We start from the raw sequence: 17,487 nt of genomic DNA, 5'->3' as shown, positions 1-17,487 counted from the left end.
AGCAGTTCTAAAGTACTAGTCAAGATGGACATTTAAATAGCAAAGCAGTTCTAAAGTACTAGTCAAGATGGACATTTAAATAGCAAAGCAGTTCTAAAGTACTAGTCAAGATGGACATCTAAATAGCAAAGCAGTTCTAAAGTACTAGTCAAGATGGACATTTAAATAGCAAAGCAGTTCTAAAGTACTAGTCAAGATGGACATTTAAATAGCAAAGCAGTTCTAAAGTACTAGTCAAGATGGACATTTAAATAGCAAAGCAGTTCTAGAGTACTAGTCAAGATGGACATTTAAATAGCAAAGCAGTTCTAGAGTACTAGTCAAGATGGACATTTAAATAGCAAAGCAGTTCTAGAGTACTAGTCAAGATGGACATTTAAATAGCAAAGCAGTTCTAAAGTACTAGTCAAGATGGACATCTAAATAGCAAAGCAGTTCTAAAGTACTAGTCAAGATGGACATCTAAATAGCAAAGCAGTTCTAAAGTACTAGTCAAGATGGACATTTAAATAGCAAAGCAGTTCTAAAGTACTAGTCAAGATGGACATTTAAATAGCAAAGCAGTTCTAAAGTACTAGTCAAGATGGACATTTAAATAGCAAAGCAGTTCTAAAGTACTAGTCAAGATGGACATCTATATAGCAAAGCAGTTCTAAAGTACTAGTCAAGATGGACATCTAAATAGCAAAGCAGTTCTAAAGTACTAGTCAAGATGGACATCTAAATAGCAAAGCAGTTCTAAAGTACTAGTCAAGATGGACATCTAAATAGCAAAGCAGTTCTAAAGTACTAGTCAAGATGGACATTTAAATAGCAAAGCAGTTCTAAAGTACTAGTCAAGATGGACATTTAAATAGCAAAGCAGTTCTAAAGTACTAGTCAAGATGGACATCTATATAGCAAAGCAGTTCTAAAGTACTAGTCAAGATGGACATCTAAATAGCAAAGCAGTTCTAAAGTACTAGTCAAGATGGACATCTAAATAGCAAAGCAGTTCTAAAGTACTAGTCAAGATGGACATCTAAATAGCAAAGCAGTTCTAAAGTACTAGTCAAGATGGACATTTAAATAGCAAAGCAGTTCTAAAGTACTAGTCAAGATGGACATTTAAATAGCAAAGCAGTTCTAAAAGTTAGTCAAGGTGGAAGATGTAGCTATTCCATTACTGACTTGAATGAACTCACTATCACAAACATTGTTACTGTTCCTCGTGTAGCCATCCTTACAGTCGCAGGCAAACGTTCCTTCGATGTCTCGACAGTCCTCGGTTACAGAATCACAAGGAAACACCGTGTTTATACATTCATTTTCATCTGTAGTAATAAGAGAGGTTAATCTAACGTTACAAAGGTAATTACTGCTGCACATATTAATGCTGCACATTATCCGTATTAGTTGCTAGTAGCTATATCAGTCTATATTATCGGTATCTGTATTTGTTAATGGTAACTCTATCCCTGCATATAATTAGTAGTAGACCAAACACACACCCCAAACTCTGCATAAATGGGTCAGACTTGCCTTTGGGTGACTAAGAAACCACCCGCTGTGCTTTGACATTTTGGAATACGTGGCTGAAGGCCTCTTAATGTATAAAAATGTGATAATACGGGCCTACTTTTGGTGACCTACCACAGAAACACCCAACCTAATGTTATAAGCATTTGTGACAGCAACATTCAAAGTTTATAATTACACATTTGGTTAAAACGTTATGTGTATTAGCAGGCAATGGGATGAACACATCTGTGCTTGTGTCAATACATATTTTACGCCACGACACCGAAAGCTCTATGAAAGAAGTTGCCAATGTAGTTAGGTTCAGCTGTCACAGCATATACCAGTCATATGATGGATAAACCTGTTGTAATAAATTTCAAACTTTACCGACATGTTAATTATTCCATATGCAGTAAACAAAAGGTCTTCACCATGACCAAACTAAGGCATTTTCTACATGAAGTTCTCATTTCGAATCAGAATAATCTGTAACTTTCCAGCATTTCGCTGAACAAATTTGAAACCGTCCAATCATGATTTTGGAAAGATTTCCGGCTCTGAGCTGTCTTCTAACATCATATGAAGCCGTACACAGTAGTCATTTCATTCAAATTGCACAGTGTACACAGAACATGCCATTGTACTCAATAACAGAATAGGAATTAATGTGTTACAAAATTTTGTTTCTATTGACAACCAATGTGGCCATTCAGTACTCAGTAATGTTTATATGCCTAATTTATGTGTAGCAAGTCCAATTAGATTACACATGTGTAGCTGTTAATCTCCTCCAATTGCTCAAAATGCTGGGCGATTGGCGGCTTAAGGGATTATACTGTTAACATTTAAAAGTTAAACAACCGTATAGCTTTAGCCTTAGTAGTTTTAACTTTGTCGCTCAATAAGCCTACATATGTTGACAGTACGTATTTACCAACACTGTACTACTGTAGGTAAGTAGCAAGTAGAATGGTGGAAAGAGGGTGGGTGGGGGGTGGAGGAGCATGGGGTGGGGGAGAAGGAGGAGCTTGGATAAAAGAATGACTTACTTTGACATATTCCATTTATAATGATGTATCCTTCTCTACAAACGCAGGTGAAGCCACTGTCACCATCCACACACACTTGTAATTGGCTTGTACATGGAGAGCTCATACACTCGTTGATACCTGAAAATGGTATAATACTATTTCAATGCTATCAATATTTTCAATGTTTTTTTTTCTAATTTAAACTTGTTTCAACCACTTATTTTGATAGTACTTGACATTACCCGTTATACTATAAAGGTTACAAGTCATTTCCATGCTTCCCATTGATATTATAGCAAAAACTCAGAATCTGCTTAATTTGACCTTTAATCTCTGACCTTTCGGCATTCTGAAAGTTTGTGAGATGCATTAAGTTCACATCGTGGGCACCTTCCTACGAAGTTTGAAGAAGATTGGCTGGGCCATTTAGGAGTAATTTTTGACAAAACAGTTGCATGAAAATTATATTTGCCCTCGAACCTCATGAGCTTTGACGTCAATTACATATATATTACATATTACATATATTATATATATTACTGTAATAGTTGATTGGCATACTCGTTAAACCTGCTAAGATATCAAAGTAATTTTAATGTTTTAGAATTATAAAAAAAAGCACCTTTCTCTTAATTAGACATTTGACCTTTGACCTTTTGTTCCAAAAAGTCTGGGAGGTATACCAGTTCCCATGTGAAAGGGCACGATTGCCAAATATCTGCCAAGCAGTCTTGTGGGACAGAGGTTTTGACACATATCACATCTGCAGATGCAACATTGAGAGACATACAACTACATCCTATCACATACATTCCTCTTGCTTCTGACAAGGAATCAGTAAATAAAGTTGTCATCCCAGCAACCCCCAGCCCCACCCTGCCCCCACCCCCCAATATTTTTCCTGGACAGAAAGAACACATACATAGCATACCTATACAAGCATCACTAGGATCCTCACGGAAATGACCTTCAAGGCAAATACATGTGAATGAACCCACTGTATTATCACAAGTTTCTTGTTTTGATAAATCACATGGGTTTTGACCTGACTGGCATTCATCAATATCTGAAATGATAAAGAAAAAAAAACAACTGATACAGACCTTCCCATAGGCTAAAACTCTGAATTTAGTTTATCTTCAGCAAGTAACCAAGAACTAAGAGCAATTATAGTTGCAAAGCCTAAAGCAGTGAGATTTTTATATTTTACTAAATACCAAAACGAGATCAACTAGAAGCAAACTATTCCACAAAATGTTTGCTATATCTTTCTATGAGGGCAGTGTTTACAAACTATGCCTGTTAGAATGGTGAACCTCACACACTCAACAAAGCTTTTTATGTTTATTCATACTCGTTTCCAAGAACAGCTTTTTGATTTTATCTCGAGTGCCGAGTACCTTCAGTTTCCGAGTACAGCTTTTTGATTTTATCTCAAGTGTGTAGTACCATCAGTTTCATTTTTTTAAGAGTACTTGTAAGTGCTTTTCCTGAGCGAGTACCAAGTAGGCCTATTTATGTTTGGAGTACAAGCATGAGTACTTGAGCATCTGAATATGAGTACTAAATGACACAGATGCATTTGTTTGTACTATTTCAACACCTGAGCTTGATAACCAGAGCTTGCAAGAAAAGCACCAAAGTACTACCCCTTGGGTCCCAATTATCTTTTGCGTGCTATGTACAACGATACTTATGATATCGACTGTTAATTGTCAATGTGACACAGAGGATTGCCTTCTAACTACCTTCTGTGCAAGTTTGCGACAAGTTATAAATATTTCAATGCCATGTTCTGAAAATGATATTATCTACCTATTTTCCTTATTCATTTACCCTTAGGATTATTATCAATAGCTATTTCATTTGTATTACCCTCTTCCCCCCTCCCTCCCTCAACTTCCTTTTTTTTAATTTTCTAATTCTTTCTTGCTATTTTGTTTTGTAAGGAAGACTACTACTCTTTAAAGCAGCTGCTCCTTTGGTCCTCCTGCTCCACTGCCTCATATTTTGTATATACCATCGACCTATTTATATTGCATTGATAAGAAAATTCTCAATTTCAAAGATAAAAAACTGATAGCCAGGACAAACGAAAAGTGGTTATCAGCACTCAGCCTGTGCTGGCTACATTCCATGATAAGAGAACTCCCTCTCTGCATGCTCCAGGTAAACAGGAGCCGAGATCTTCTCACCATTCTCAACACTTACCAATGCAAATATCGACAGCATTCTTGGCGTAGCCTTGGACACAGTCACAGCTGTACGATCCTACTGAGTTGACACAACTTGAAGCTGGATCATGGTTACAAATGTTTACATCGTTGCATTCATTAACATCTGAGTAGGAGGAAATATCAAATATCATAGAAAGGAGGGTGTTAAAAGTGCATGCAAGCTGATTTTGATATTGGCATCACTGTCAAATATGACAAGAATCAGCTAGACTGCGGTTTCATGCCGCACATATGTACAAGACATATGGTCCTCTATGTGTTGTTCTATTCGACCACCTGTACGTGTTGTTCTATTCGATCACACGCACTCGATATTTGTGACAAGCTTTCATGATGTGTCTGCCATGGTAGCACAGCCATATATACGATATACCTAAAAGACATGCACCAGACTTGCTTGAATATTCACTGTATACAATGGCAACTACATAAATTCCTAACTACTCAATTGTCAGTTCATAGGTAGCCCATGGAACAGGCTCTTACATACTCTTCAGTGATGTGTGTGCTACACATGGACATGCTACTCAAGAAAGCAATGATATACTTCAGTTCATAGGTAGCCCATGGAACAGGCTCTTACATACTCTTCAGTGATGTGTGTGCTACACATGGACATGCTGCTCAAGAAAGCAATGATATACTTCAGTTCATAGGTAGCCCATGGAACAGGCTCTTACATAGTCTTCATTGATGTGTGTGCTACACATGGACATGCTGCTCAAGAAAGCAATGATATACTTCAGTTCATAGGTAGCCCATGGAACAGGCTCTTACATAGTCTTCATTGATGTGTGTGCTACACATGGACATGCTACTCAAGAAAGCAATGATATACTTCAGTTCATAGGTAGCCCATGGAACAGGCTCTTACATACTCTTCAGTGATTTGTGTGCTACAAAAGGACATGCTGCTCAAGAAAGCAATGTTATACTTGTATGGGTATAGAACAGGCGCACGAGAGAAGCTACACATTTAACGATACAAGGCAACCCATATAGCTACATGAAGTGCTCACCCTGGCATTCCCCATTGAATTCTGCGTAACCGTCGACGCAATCACAGCGAAAGGATCCTATCAGCTCGGTACACTGCCGATTAGCACCAGGGCACGTACCTGGGTTATTGCACTCAAGAATATCTACAGGAGAAAGGCAGAGAGGAGAACAATGCAATGTCAAAATTATGTATATTCAAACTAACAGAGTTTTCTGACAGTTTATCCCAGAGAGAAGCTAAACATTACAATCTCAAGTTGATTTCTATACTGCAAACATATTTCAGCGACAAAGACATTCTTCTATATAGCTAATTTCCCCTGATTTCTTTAAGATAAAAATGAGAAAAGGAAAACGAAAAAGAAAAAACAAACAAATCCAGAAGGCCCAGACACCGTTGCATCTGAAGATTATCCAAACAAAATTGGTTTCAAAATTTGTCAAGGATGAATTAATGCTATTAAGTGAAGTGTAACGTTTAATAAAAACAACAACAACAAAAACAAGAGCCTCTGTTGTTAGTTCGTACCTGCACAAGCTTCTCCTACCATGTTGAAACCATCTCTGCAAACACATTCAAAACTGCCTTCAGTATTCTGGCATGTTTCTCCTGTTCGTACACATGGAGACTGACCGTTACATTCATCCAAGTCTGTAATGGAAGAACACTACAGGTTTAATCCTATTAATACCAGATAGCGCTATCTCTTGGATTCAGGTTATGGCCCACAAAATAACATCATTTTAGAAAGTGGGTTAGGTTTACGTGATGCAGCCGAAGAGCAAGAGACACTTTAAGTATTGTGTTCCAGTACAGGAACAGAAGGAGGTACAGAAGGGGGTGGGGGTTGGGGTGGGAGGCAGAGAAGGTGAACATTTAAAAAGTTTATTTATTTTCACTGCACATGAACAACTGAGAAATACATATTTTAACATATGTACAGCATAAATAATATGATCAGAAAAACATAAATAATTCATGTATGTAAGGTGAAGAGTCAACTGTATAAATGCAATGGAGGAGACCTGACAGAAGGAAAAGCTTATCGAGACAAGGCAACCTTGAGAAAGAAATAAAACCTGACAAAAAATAGAAGAAAGAAAAGTTGTAACTCCCCGGTACTCCCCTTACCCCAATAAACCAACTAATAACTCCACACAACCTGCATACCCTCCCTCCCACTTCTGCCGAACTCAATGCCTCACCCACACTCCAACCTCTAAAAACTACAGTGGTAGAATAGCACAAATAGCAAACAGGGAAAGGATATGGTTCAATGATCTAATAAATATTCTATTAAAAAGGGCTGTTTTGAAGGAATGAATGCTAGTTGACAAGCGAATTGTAGCATCTAAATTATTCCAAAACTTAGGACCATTTTAATCTGACAGTTCATTGACTTGCAGAGGACTTAACAATGTTACGGTAGAATTTCCCTTTACTTCGTGTATCATATAGTCAGTAGTCTGCATTCACAATAAACCTTGCAGCACGTTTTTGAATAATGAAAAGGATATTAACAATTTAAGAGTAATTAGTGCTACCCCAAACAATAGTACAGTAATCTAAATAAGGCAAAACTAAAGTTAGACGAATGTGTCGATGGAAAAGGGATTTTAGTCTATAGATAACGATAAAAAAAGTTAAACAATCAGATTAAAAACAAGACGTTCAATTATCTTAGAAAACAGAGGTAAGACAGAATAGGCCTATGGTTCTCAACAGACAATAGGCTGCCGGACTTAAATATTGGAATGACTTTTGCAATCTTGAGGCTAATGATAAATTGAAAATATAAGTAAATGGATCAAGTATGCTATCAATGACTTTGTGAAAAACATTTACATTTACATCATCAAAGCCAGCACTTTTGTTACTTTTAATTAGTTTACTAACAATTTCTAATACTTCCACTTTGTCAGTTGGAAACATGAAAAGTCAATTATTACCATTGGTGACCTAGAAACTCATGAAAACTTACAACATGTGGAATTTGAGATGCAAGGTCATTTCCAACATTTACATAGAAATTATTGTATATTCCAGCAATTTCATCACATTCGAAATACTTTTGTTGTTGTTGTGTTCAATTTCTGTTGGTTGATGGTGCCTTTGGTGATTTTTATTAATGACTTGATTGATTATCCTCCAAGTATTTTTCATGTTTGGTTTATTATTTACAAACTTTCATCAAATACTTTTTTTTTTTGCCTCACGAAGAACATTAGTAAGCCTATTCTTGTAATTTACATAAGAAATTTTAGCTTTATCGGTTTTCGCTTGGAGATACTTCCGGTATAAAGAACTTTCCGGGGAGAGAATTATTTAAAAGACAAACAAGACTAAGCTGTGGTTGTATATAAGATGATTAACAGATGAATAGAGTTTATAAGCCGATTGACACAGACAATGATTGTGCTGCAGCGAGTTTGGTTGTTATCAACTCTAGAGTGCCCCAGAGCGTCCACAATCAACTTGAGCACCCCAATTGTCGGACTTTTAATCCGCAATTTTAGAAATGTAATATTCAAGGTGCCAAATCAATGTTCCACTTGACGAGTTATACGAGTGAATGGAGATGATAAAAAGTTAAAGAAATATACTGAATGTGAGATGGATTAGCACAACCTTGAGTGTTGTCATCATTAAAGAGACTGATTTATATCCAAAATTCACAGTTTTCCTTGGGAGAACACCCCCTCACCAACCTCCCCTCCCACACCTTCCTTTTCTATAGCATCCTGAATCTGTCACCGAAGTAACTTTGTGTGGCAGCAGACAAAACGACAGCAACTAGCTGCCTTACAATAATTCTCCCACAATTTGGGTTGTGGCTAATTTCCAAAAATTGAAATGAAAATTGGATCCTTACCGACACACCTCGTAGGATCGTTATTGTTAGTATATCCATCTATACAAACACACTGGTAACTACCCAATGTGTTTGCACATCTCATATTGAGCTGCGTACAGGGCTGCATCGCACACTCATCAATATCTGAAAAACACATTGTGAGGAGAAAAATGTTGATCCACTCAGTTGAGCAAATGTGAAACAAAACAATACATGTTACTATCAAAATTCAAGTTAAAAGAACAAAAGGAAAACTGACTTGGAAATTGCAGACAATGGACAATGAACAATGGAAAAGAATAAAGAGAGTTTATGGCTAGGATGGGATTCTAACCCGGTGGCCTCTGTGTCAAAAGCCCATAGCACTCTACCAACTTAGCTAATAAGTTGTTAGAAACATGTATATTATCTTTGCTCTTTCAACCTTAAAAATTCAATGGGGAAGTTAGAAGGAACATACAAATAACAATATTTTTCAGACATGTGTCAAATTTGATCTCCATATGGAAAACACAAATTTGTTTCAGTGACTTGAACCACAAATACCAGTTTGTGCAACTGCACTGTTTGAGGTTTGTGCTTTGCTTCATTATGGTTAAACTAACAGTCAGACAATGCCTCAGGGGTGATAAACCATTTGTGTTGTTCTTGAAGAAAGAATCTGTGCCGAAATGTGTTGAATCGATTGTAAACATTTTCAGTTCAATTCAAACTTCCTTAATAAAAACTGAAAGAAATATGGACGATTAATGTCTTGTCGGAGGTAGATCATAGACCAGTGTCTAACATCTGCCTGTTATCCTACATAAACTTTATGTCTTTGTAAGCGTTTGGGCCACTCATCCCCCAAAAATATTACCAGTGCCGCCTAGGACCCTTTTCACTTCAAGCATTGTAACTTCAACCTAGCGCTCTGTGTGTATTTTAGGAATTTCGCATGTCCATTATATACAGGGAATTTAAGGAAGGGTAAACAGAAAACCCTATCATTGATCTTCTGCTTGTGAGTCGGGGGGGGGGGAGGATCTTCTGATGAAATGAATTTTTTTACTATTATTTAACAAATTTACTGGAAATCTTTAGCTGAAAACCACATCCTCATGGCATTTATCAAATTTTGAGAAAATATTGTCAAATGCATCTGCATGGCAACAGCAGAATGGATGATGTCATCTTGGTAATTCAGCTGAAAATGTCTTTTTTTTTCCTTTTTTTGTGGTTGATAATTTATCCATTATTGATCCACTGAGGAAAAGAATAATTCTACCAAGCAAAAAAGAAGATATATTTAATAAAATTCTAAGTACAGAGCATCAAACATTCCAAAATAAATCAGGTTTTTTATTAAGGAAACACTAACAAGAAGATTTTGATGTACAATGTAACGTTTTTAAAATGAATTTGCCCCAATGAAGTCATACATGTACCAAAACTCCCACTGTGATTCCAACTTCTTAGAGTACTAGTTGAAAGTCTATAGCATGCAGTCAAAGTAGGTTACATTCAATCACCAATATCTCAATTTAGGGGCAAGATATAATTGGAAATGGGGGTTTCAACTAGCAGTGTGGAATTTTTTTTCTCGTAAGTATCACATTATTTGTCACCAGAAAATCTTGTTAATAGCTGTCTTCTGCCACAGAAGCCAATGGTTATTGGGGGTCAATTTTTGAGCCTTATGTAGCTTGAAACTGAAATTGCATGATCTTAGTCATTACGCGGGCACCTACGGCAGCTCTATTAGAGAGTGGCAGGGTGTTTCTTGCCCGTCAGTAACGAGGAACTTCAAGAGGCCCAAAGGGCAAGAGGAAGGGTCTCCAATGACAATTTGTCGTTGATGCTTTTGCTTGAATGTATCCCATAGAGGAGAGCACACCACTTTGGAATTTGTAAAATATGGAAAACCTAATTACAAATTACGTGCATCACAAGAAAATTGACATAATTTTATAAGCTAATGCAATGATCATACCTTGACAAATACATAAATAAACTCAGGTTAGTATCTAGAGACAATCTTTTAGTGAAACAGAATAACTGTTTACATAATATTTAAATCCTTACCAAGGCAGATCATTTGTGATTCAGCCAGCACAAATCCTGTCTCACAATTACACGTAAAGCTTCCCATTGTATTCTCACAGAGCGCGTTGGACGGGCAGCCATCCAAGCCCTGCAAGCATTCATCGATATCTGTAAATGGAATGGAAAGTTTCTCTTTTCATAAAAACTCAAGAAGGAATGGATCCCTTCCTGTGTCCAGGGTATCCCTGATGGGATCAAAAAACCTTAGTTTCATGTCATGATCAAACAAGGCGACATCTGGGAGTTACAATTAGCTACAATTATATCAGAGGACAAGTGGTGAAAGTTCTGAATTTGTGACAGCATCTCGTGTAAGGAAATAACTGATCTGTTTTGATTTTGAAGCACATATGAATCTAGATGTATCTAGGATTCAGTCATCACGTTCACAGTTCAACTGACAAAGCATTACTGCCACTCCTATGAGTGATTAACCACGATGAGACAGATTTAGTCGTCTATTTTATCACTCCTGAATGTCTGCTGCAGAGCAAGTAGAGGAACATCACGACCTCCAGGTAGTTAGTTTCCAAAAAGGTTTCTAGCGATTTTTTAACATGCTAAAGCATGGTGCCGATATACAGACGACCTATAAACACACTAGCAGCAGTACAAGGATTTCAGTTATTTGAATTGGTATTCCCCTTCTCATGTGTGGATAGATGTTCACTATGAATATCACTATCAGCAGCAGCAGATAACTGCAGCCTGTAGATTCATTCTTTGTCGTCAACAGTCAGCATGTACCTACTGCACCTCTAATATCAAGAATAGAAGCCACAATTTCCACATGCTTTATCAGTGCACTTTAAACTATATGCCTTTTGATTATACTTTTGTTTCATGGACCAGCTCATCGGGACCGGGCCATAAGGTCCTGGAGACATCGGATCAGCGTTTATTCGATCTTGAAGATATCTGGTGAAAACTTTGACAGCTTTGTTTTTTCTTTCTTTCTTTCTTTTTTTAAACTACATTTTGAGTAGAACAAAAAAATTCAATGAAACTTATCTCTTCCAGGCAATACTTTAAACCCATAAATTATTTAATTAAGAACACACATAAACAAACACAAGAAAAGTAAGATAGTTGCACTCTGACCTGCGCAGACACCTTGGTTGTTTAGAGCCATTCCATTTCCGCAATTACACAAGAAAGACCCTGCTGTGTTCTGACACTCACGTCCCAAGTTACTACACTCTACCTCTCCAATACCTTGGCTAGCACATTCGTTGATGTCTGCAATGGAAAGCAAAAATAGCTCTATTAAATTAAGTTGAAAATTACTTACTACCAAACATTCTATTTTTCCTTGGGCTTGAAGCGTGGACGAGAGGAAATTGACCAAGATTTCTGATAATTTGAGATAATCACTGATGTAGATGGGTGCCTTTGGTGTGATGCTCATCTTTAACGGGTAATCCCCACAGCAGGTTTCTTTTGCTTGCGGTTGGCTAGTTTTCCCGAACAATACTGCCATTCATAGTTAATATCCATCACTTTCCATGCAACTCACAAGCCTGGCAATAACCTTTCGCTGTAGATGTCATCTCATTGGGGGCACATGCAGCCATATTTTGTGTATGTAATAATAATAATAAGGTTCAATTTATATAGTGCTTTATACCAGCGATAGGTTTCAAAGACAAATACATTGCCCCTGGTCAATGATAACCTGTCCCAGAGACAATCCCTCCAGTCGGCTGGAGTGATATACTGCGCCCAATGAAAAGTTAATTCACAGGTCCTCATTTAACCCCTGTAGGGTGGAGAGAGGCAATTGAGATAAAGCATCTTGCCCAAGGACACAAGGTAATGAACTAGGCAAGAATCGAACCAGCATTCCCCTTTGCTCACAAGTCCTACGCCTTGGCCAATTGGCCACCGTGCTCTCAAAACAGAGGACAGAGACAGATGTCACAGAGGAGAGAGAGAGAGGTTTTCCATTAAATTACTTGTTTCATTCTCCAACTAATTTAATAGTTGTCTAATAACTTGACTTAGTTCATCTCTTCTATATGGCCCTATAACTCTTTCTTAATTTTTGTTACAGATAGCACCAGTGGACAACTTTGTTGGGAAACGTGCTTCCCTTGTATGGTACCTCTAAACACACTACATAACCCCCTTGGCTAATTATGACCTTAATTGGGCTGTTGGCCTGAACATATTGCTGAAATATAATGACGACTGGTAAACACTAAAACGAGAAGAAAGTAATATCAACTGTGCCATTGATTTACCTTGCATTCCATCTTTATTCAGTGTGGAATATTGTTATATACCTAGCTGTGGGTGTACAGGACAGCAGTGATAACGACAAAGCACACAAAAGTTCATATTAGTGTACTGGAAACACACAGTACCTTGACAAACGTTAGTAGAAGGGTTTAGTTGATATCCAACTTGACAGACACACTCAAAACTGCCAACAGTATTTTGGCAAACAGTGTTTGCACTGATGCAAGGGAGTGTCTGGCACTCATCGATATCTACAAAAACAAAAAGAAAAAAAACAATTAAGGGTAGCAATTTTCACTTCTATAGAGATGACATACCAACTGTTCGCTTTCACAACCCTGGTGACTTCTATAGAGATGACATACCAACTGTTCACTTTCACAACCCTGGTGACTTCTATAGAGAAGACATATCAACTGTTCACTTCCACCACCCTGGTGACTTCTATAGAGATGACATACCAACTGTTCACTTTCACAACCCTGGTGACTTCTACAGAGATGGCATACCAACTGTTCACTTTCACAACCCTGGTTACTTCTATAGAGATGACATACCAACTGTTCGCTTTCACAACCCTGGTGACTTCTATAGAGATGACATATCAACTGTTCACTTTCACCACCCTGGTGACTTCTATAGAGAAGACATATCAACTGTTCACTTTCACCACCCTGGTGACTTCTACAGAGATGGCATACCAACTGTTCACTTTCACAACCCTGGTTACTTCTATAGAGATGGCATACCAACTGTTCACTTTCACAACCCTGGTTACTTCTATAGAGATGACATACCAACTGTTCACTTTCACCACCCTGGTTACTTCTATAGAGATGACATATCAACTGTTCACTTTCACAACCCTGGTGACTTCTACAGAGATGGCATACCAACTGTTCACTTTCACCACCCTGGTTACTTCTATAGAGAAGACATATCAACTGTTCACTTTCACCACCCTGGTGACTTCTATAGAGATGGCATACCAACTGTTCGCTTTCACAACCCTGGTGACTTCTATAGAGAAGACATATCAACTGTTCACTTTCACAACCCTGGTGACTTCTATAGAGATGACATACCAACTGTTCACTTCCACAACCCTGTAGACTTCTATAGAGATGACATACCAACTGTTCACTTTCACAACCCTGGTTACTTCTATAGAGATGACATACCAACTGTTCACTTTCACAACCCTGGTGACTTCTATAGAGAAGACATATCAACTGTTCACTTTCACCACCCTGGTGACTTCTACAGAGATGGCATACCAACTGTTCACTTTCACAACCCTGGTTACTTCTATAGAGATGACATACCAACTGTTCGCTTTCACAACCCTGGTGACTTCTATAGAGAAGACATATCAACTGTTCACTTTCACAACCCTGGTGACTTCTATAGAGATGACATACCAACTGTTCACTTTCACAACCCTGGTGACTTCTATAGAGATGACATACCAACTGTTCACTTTCACAACCCTGGTGACTTCTATAGAGATGACATATCAACTGTTCACTTTCACAACCCTGGTGACTTCTATAGAGAAGACATACCAACTGTTCACTTTCACCACCCTGGTGACTTCTATAGAGATGACACACCAACTGTTCACTTTCACAACCCTGGTGACTTCTATAGAGATGGCATACCAACTGTTCACTTTGACACCCCTGGTGACTTCTATAGAGATGACATACCAACTGTTCGCTTTCACAACCCTGGTGACACTAAGATTTGAATATGAACAAATCCTTGCAGAGAGCAATGATGCATTCATCTTTATTCCAGCATAAATTTACAGAAAATTTATAAATAGAATAAAAAAAAATCATCATAATAAAAGAACATCAAGAATACAGGTTAAGACTTATAAAGGTTTAAGAGATTAAGAAAACAAGAAACCTTAAACTTTGCTACAATAGTTATCAAAAAGCTACAAAAAAGGATCTTAAAGAAGAAAAAAAAGGAGTTCTTAAAAAGTATTATTCTAAAACATGGAGTGATATTGGATTTCCTTAATCATAATTTGTTTTTATTGCACAGAAAAATTCAGCTTGGACTGTAGAGGATGTCCCTTAAGAGTTGCTTGTCTATTTTTGGCAATCCTTACCAGATCATTCCTAGCAGATTCATTGACCTTATGCACAAGATTCCCATAATTATAATCCTGAAAATGTTTGAACAAAGTGTAAGGAACTTCCTATTCAATTCTTATCTTTAACTTGTACAGAATTATACAAAACTGGAACTAGGTATACTCAGGTGGTCAAGATAGACGTAGCAAGCACTCTTTCTATTTTCTTACTGAAAAACTTAAAGGGAAACTGTATGCTAATGTCGAAACAGTATAATACACTTTTGCTGACATCTTTGTGTTATCATTAGTAAACTTTAACTTATCGTCAACGCAGGCTCCTAAATTCATCGTTTGAGAGGTACGTTCGACACGTCTTTTCAACTGGTGAAAACTTTGACAGCTTTTTTTTCTTTCTTTCTTTTTTAAACTACATTTTGAGCAGAATAAAACATTTCAATGAAACTTATCTCTTCCAGGCAATACTTTAAACCCATAAATTACGGTTTTCAGCTGTAAATATAGGCTGGAATCAAAGGATGCATGGCCAGTATACTTGGAGTTAAAAAAGAACTGTTTACTCAGCTGTCACAGTTTGCACACTGTTTTTGAAAGTGAGATTGTGTTTTAAAGGGGGCACTTTTAGGGATACTAAATATATATGATATATATAATCTGGCTGCATTGGGATTTTTTTTTTTAGACTTTAGCAGTACTTAATAAAATTTCTCACAGAGACACAACCCTGACACTTGATAAGGTATCATTTTTGAAACGTTTGTAAGCTACAGATGGACATACTAACACCGTACATTCAGATTAGCTGCCCGAACTAATTCGCAAAAAAAAATTCTGACTGCTGTCATCGAGTCCATCATATGCATCATTTCAGCTTCACACAAACAGTGCAAGGACCACATATATCAATTTCATTGCTTAGTCACAAATCATGAAGGTTGATGTAGGGATCGTAAGGACAGATTCAATTACCACAGTAACATGCATGTGGTTTATGTAAATCCAATATCAGGTGACTATAACACAGGGTACAGAAACAAACAAGCATTTACCTTGACAACCGTTTATTGACGATGAAGACACAAATCCATCCAAACAAACACACTGCGCACCGACAGTAGGGACCTCGACGCACATCTGTGACATGACATCGCATGTCGTTGTTGCACAAGTGGTTAAAGCTGCAATAGATAGAAAATAATCACATTTTTGTTTTCTTTACAGACAAGAACAGACCTTCCTCCAAATTATGTCTTTCAATATTGAAGCGAACCGCGGATGGCGGGGGAAATTACCGGATTTAGGGTCCTACGCTTCGAACTCATAAGTTATCAATGAGGAGGCAAGAGTGTTCTTGCGTTGAAACAACGACTGACTTTTTATTACAAACTCTATGAAAATGATAATGAAAATATACAAATGAACAATAAGTCATGACACATGACAATATAAAATGGCTTGATATAATAAATGGCTTAAGGGTCTCTTTACTCTTATTTAAACTCTCTTAATTCGGGGAAAAACCTATACTCAATATTATTACCCTGCAATACGACATTGCACTCGTACAATACAGTATAAAAATGTATAAAGTGTATAAAGAATAATGTAAAATGAACATTATGATATAATCTGCATAAATAATATAAAACGTTGCGAATTTTTTCCTCCTGAATCCACAACCTCAAGAGACTTGGCACTCCATAGCTATCCATAAAGGCTAAGATTAGAAGGACAAGCTCTTGAGACAACTCTGTAGTGACAACAGTAAACAATATGTTCAAGATAAAAAATACAAATACGTACACTCTTTACACTGCGAGCAGTACAATACTGAAATACAGGTACAACAAAATAATAATACAACTCAACTGTCAATACAGTACAATACACTTTCTTGATATAAACTCAACCTAACCGATACTGTCACTCTGTAGTATACTAAACTCCGGTACTGTCAGTCTACAGTATAAAGGTACACAATACTACTAGCACCCATGTGCTTAACGATACACAACCACTGATCTACACAGTGTACACAACGCACGCTATATACCAGGGGCGGCGATCTGTTTCAAATATTGGGGGGGACATTTGCTTGGATACAGGCCAATTACTATCAAAGCGGAGCGCCACCATTGGTTGGCGCGCAGCGTACAAGAAAATTTCTGGTTTTGATAGCCCCCCAGATCACCGGAAATGGCACTTCTCGGGCTTGAAAATGACCAACCAGATGTACACTTTTGCCTGAGAACCAAGTTTTTCCTAATAGTTTTTTTTTCATTCATAAACTTTTTTCAAGATTGTCACCAGTCACACATCATGTTCGACCTCATTGCATCTCCTGTGGATCATTGCTTTTGTAGGTAATTCTACGTAACGCTACACAATACCCGTCAGCCCCACTTTTCAAGGTTTTAAGCCCATTATTTGTT

The 17,487-nt window shown here is 37.5% G+C and overlaps 1 protein-coding gene across 13 annotated transcripts in view; it reads right to left on the bottom strand.

Moving 5' to 3' along the window:
- Positions 1-17,487, bottom strand: part of LOC139967040 (uncharacterized) — a 69,254-nt gene that overhangs the window by 10,129 nt on the left and 41,638 nt on the right. For all 13 annotated transcript variants that reach the window (XM_071970661.1, XM_071970665.1, XM_071970668.1 and 10 more), the window contains 11 exons: positions 16,105-16,233; positions 13,074-13,199; positions 11,809-11,946; positions 10,687-10,815; positions 8,641-8,766; positions 6,297-6,419; positions 5,788-5,910; positions 4,743-4,871; positions 3,463-3,597; positions 2,550-2,669; positions 1,185-1,313 (listed from right to left, as the gene is read on the bottom strand). In XM_071970661.1, the coding sequence (XP_071826762.1) occupies positions 1,185-1,313; positions 2,550-2,669; positions 3,463-3,597; positions 4,743-4,871; positions 5,788-5,910; positions 6,297-6,419; positions 8,641-8,766; positions 10,687-10,815; positions 11,809-11,946; positions 13,074-13,199; positions 16,105-16,233 (1,407 nt within the window). The remainder of the gene's footprint in view (positions 1-1,184; positions 1,314-2,549; positions 2,670-3,462; positions 3,598-4,742; positions 4,872-5,787; positions 5,911-6,296; positions 6,420-8,640; positions 8,767-10,686; positions 10,816-11,808; positions 11,947-13,073; positions 13,200-16,104; positions 16,234-17,487) is intronic.

The sequence above is a fragment of the Apostichopus japonicus genome, chromosome 4 (genome assembly GCF_037975245.1).
Source record: "Apostichopus japonicus isolate 1M-3 chromosome 4, ASM3797524v1, whole genome shotgun sequence".
NCBI lineage: Eukaryota > Metazoa > Echinodermata > Holothuroidea > Aspidochirotida > Stichopodidae > Apostichopus > Apostichopus japonicus.
Note: the sequence above shows the minus strand (reverse complement) of the source record. Positions and strands in the feature narration are given on the sequence as shown.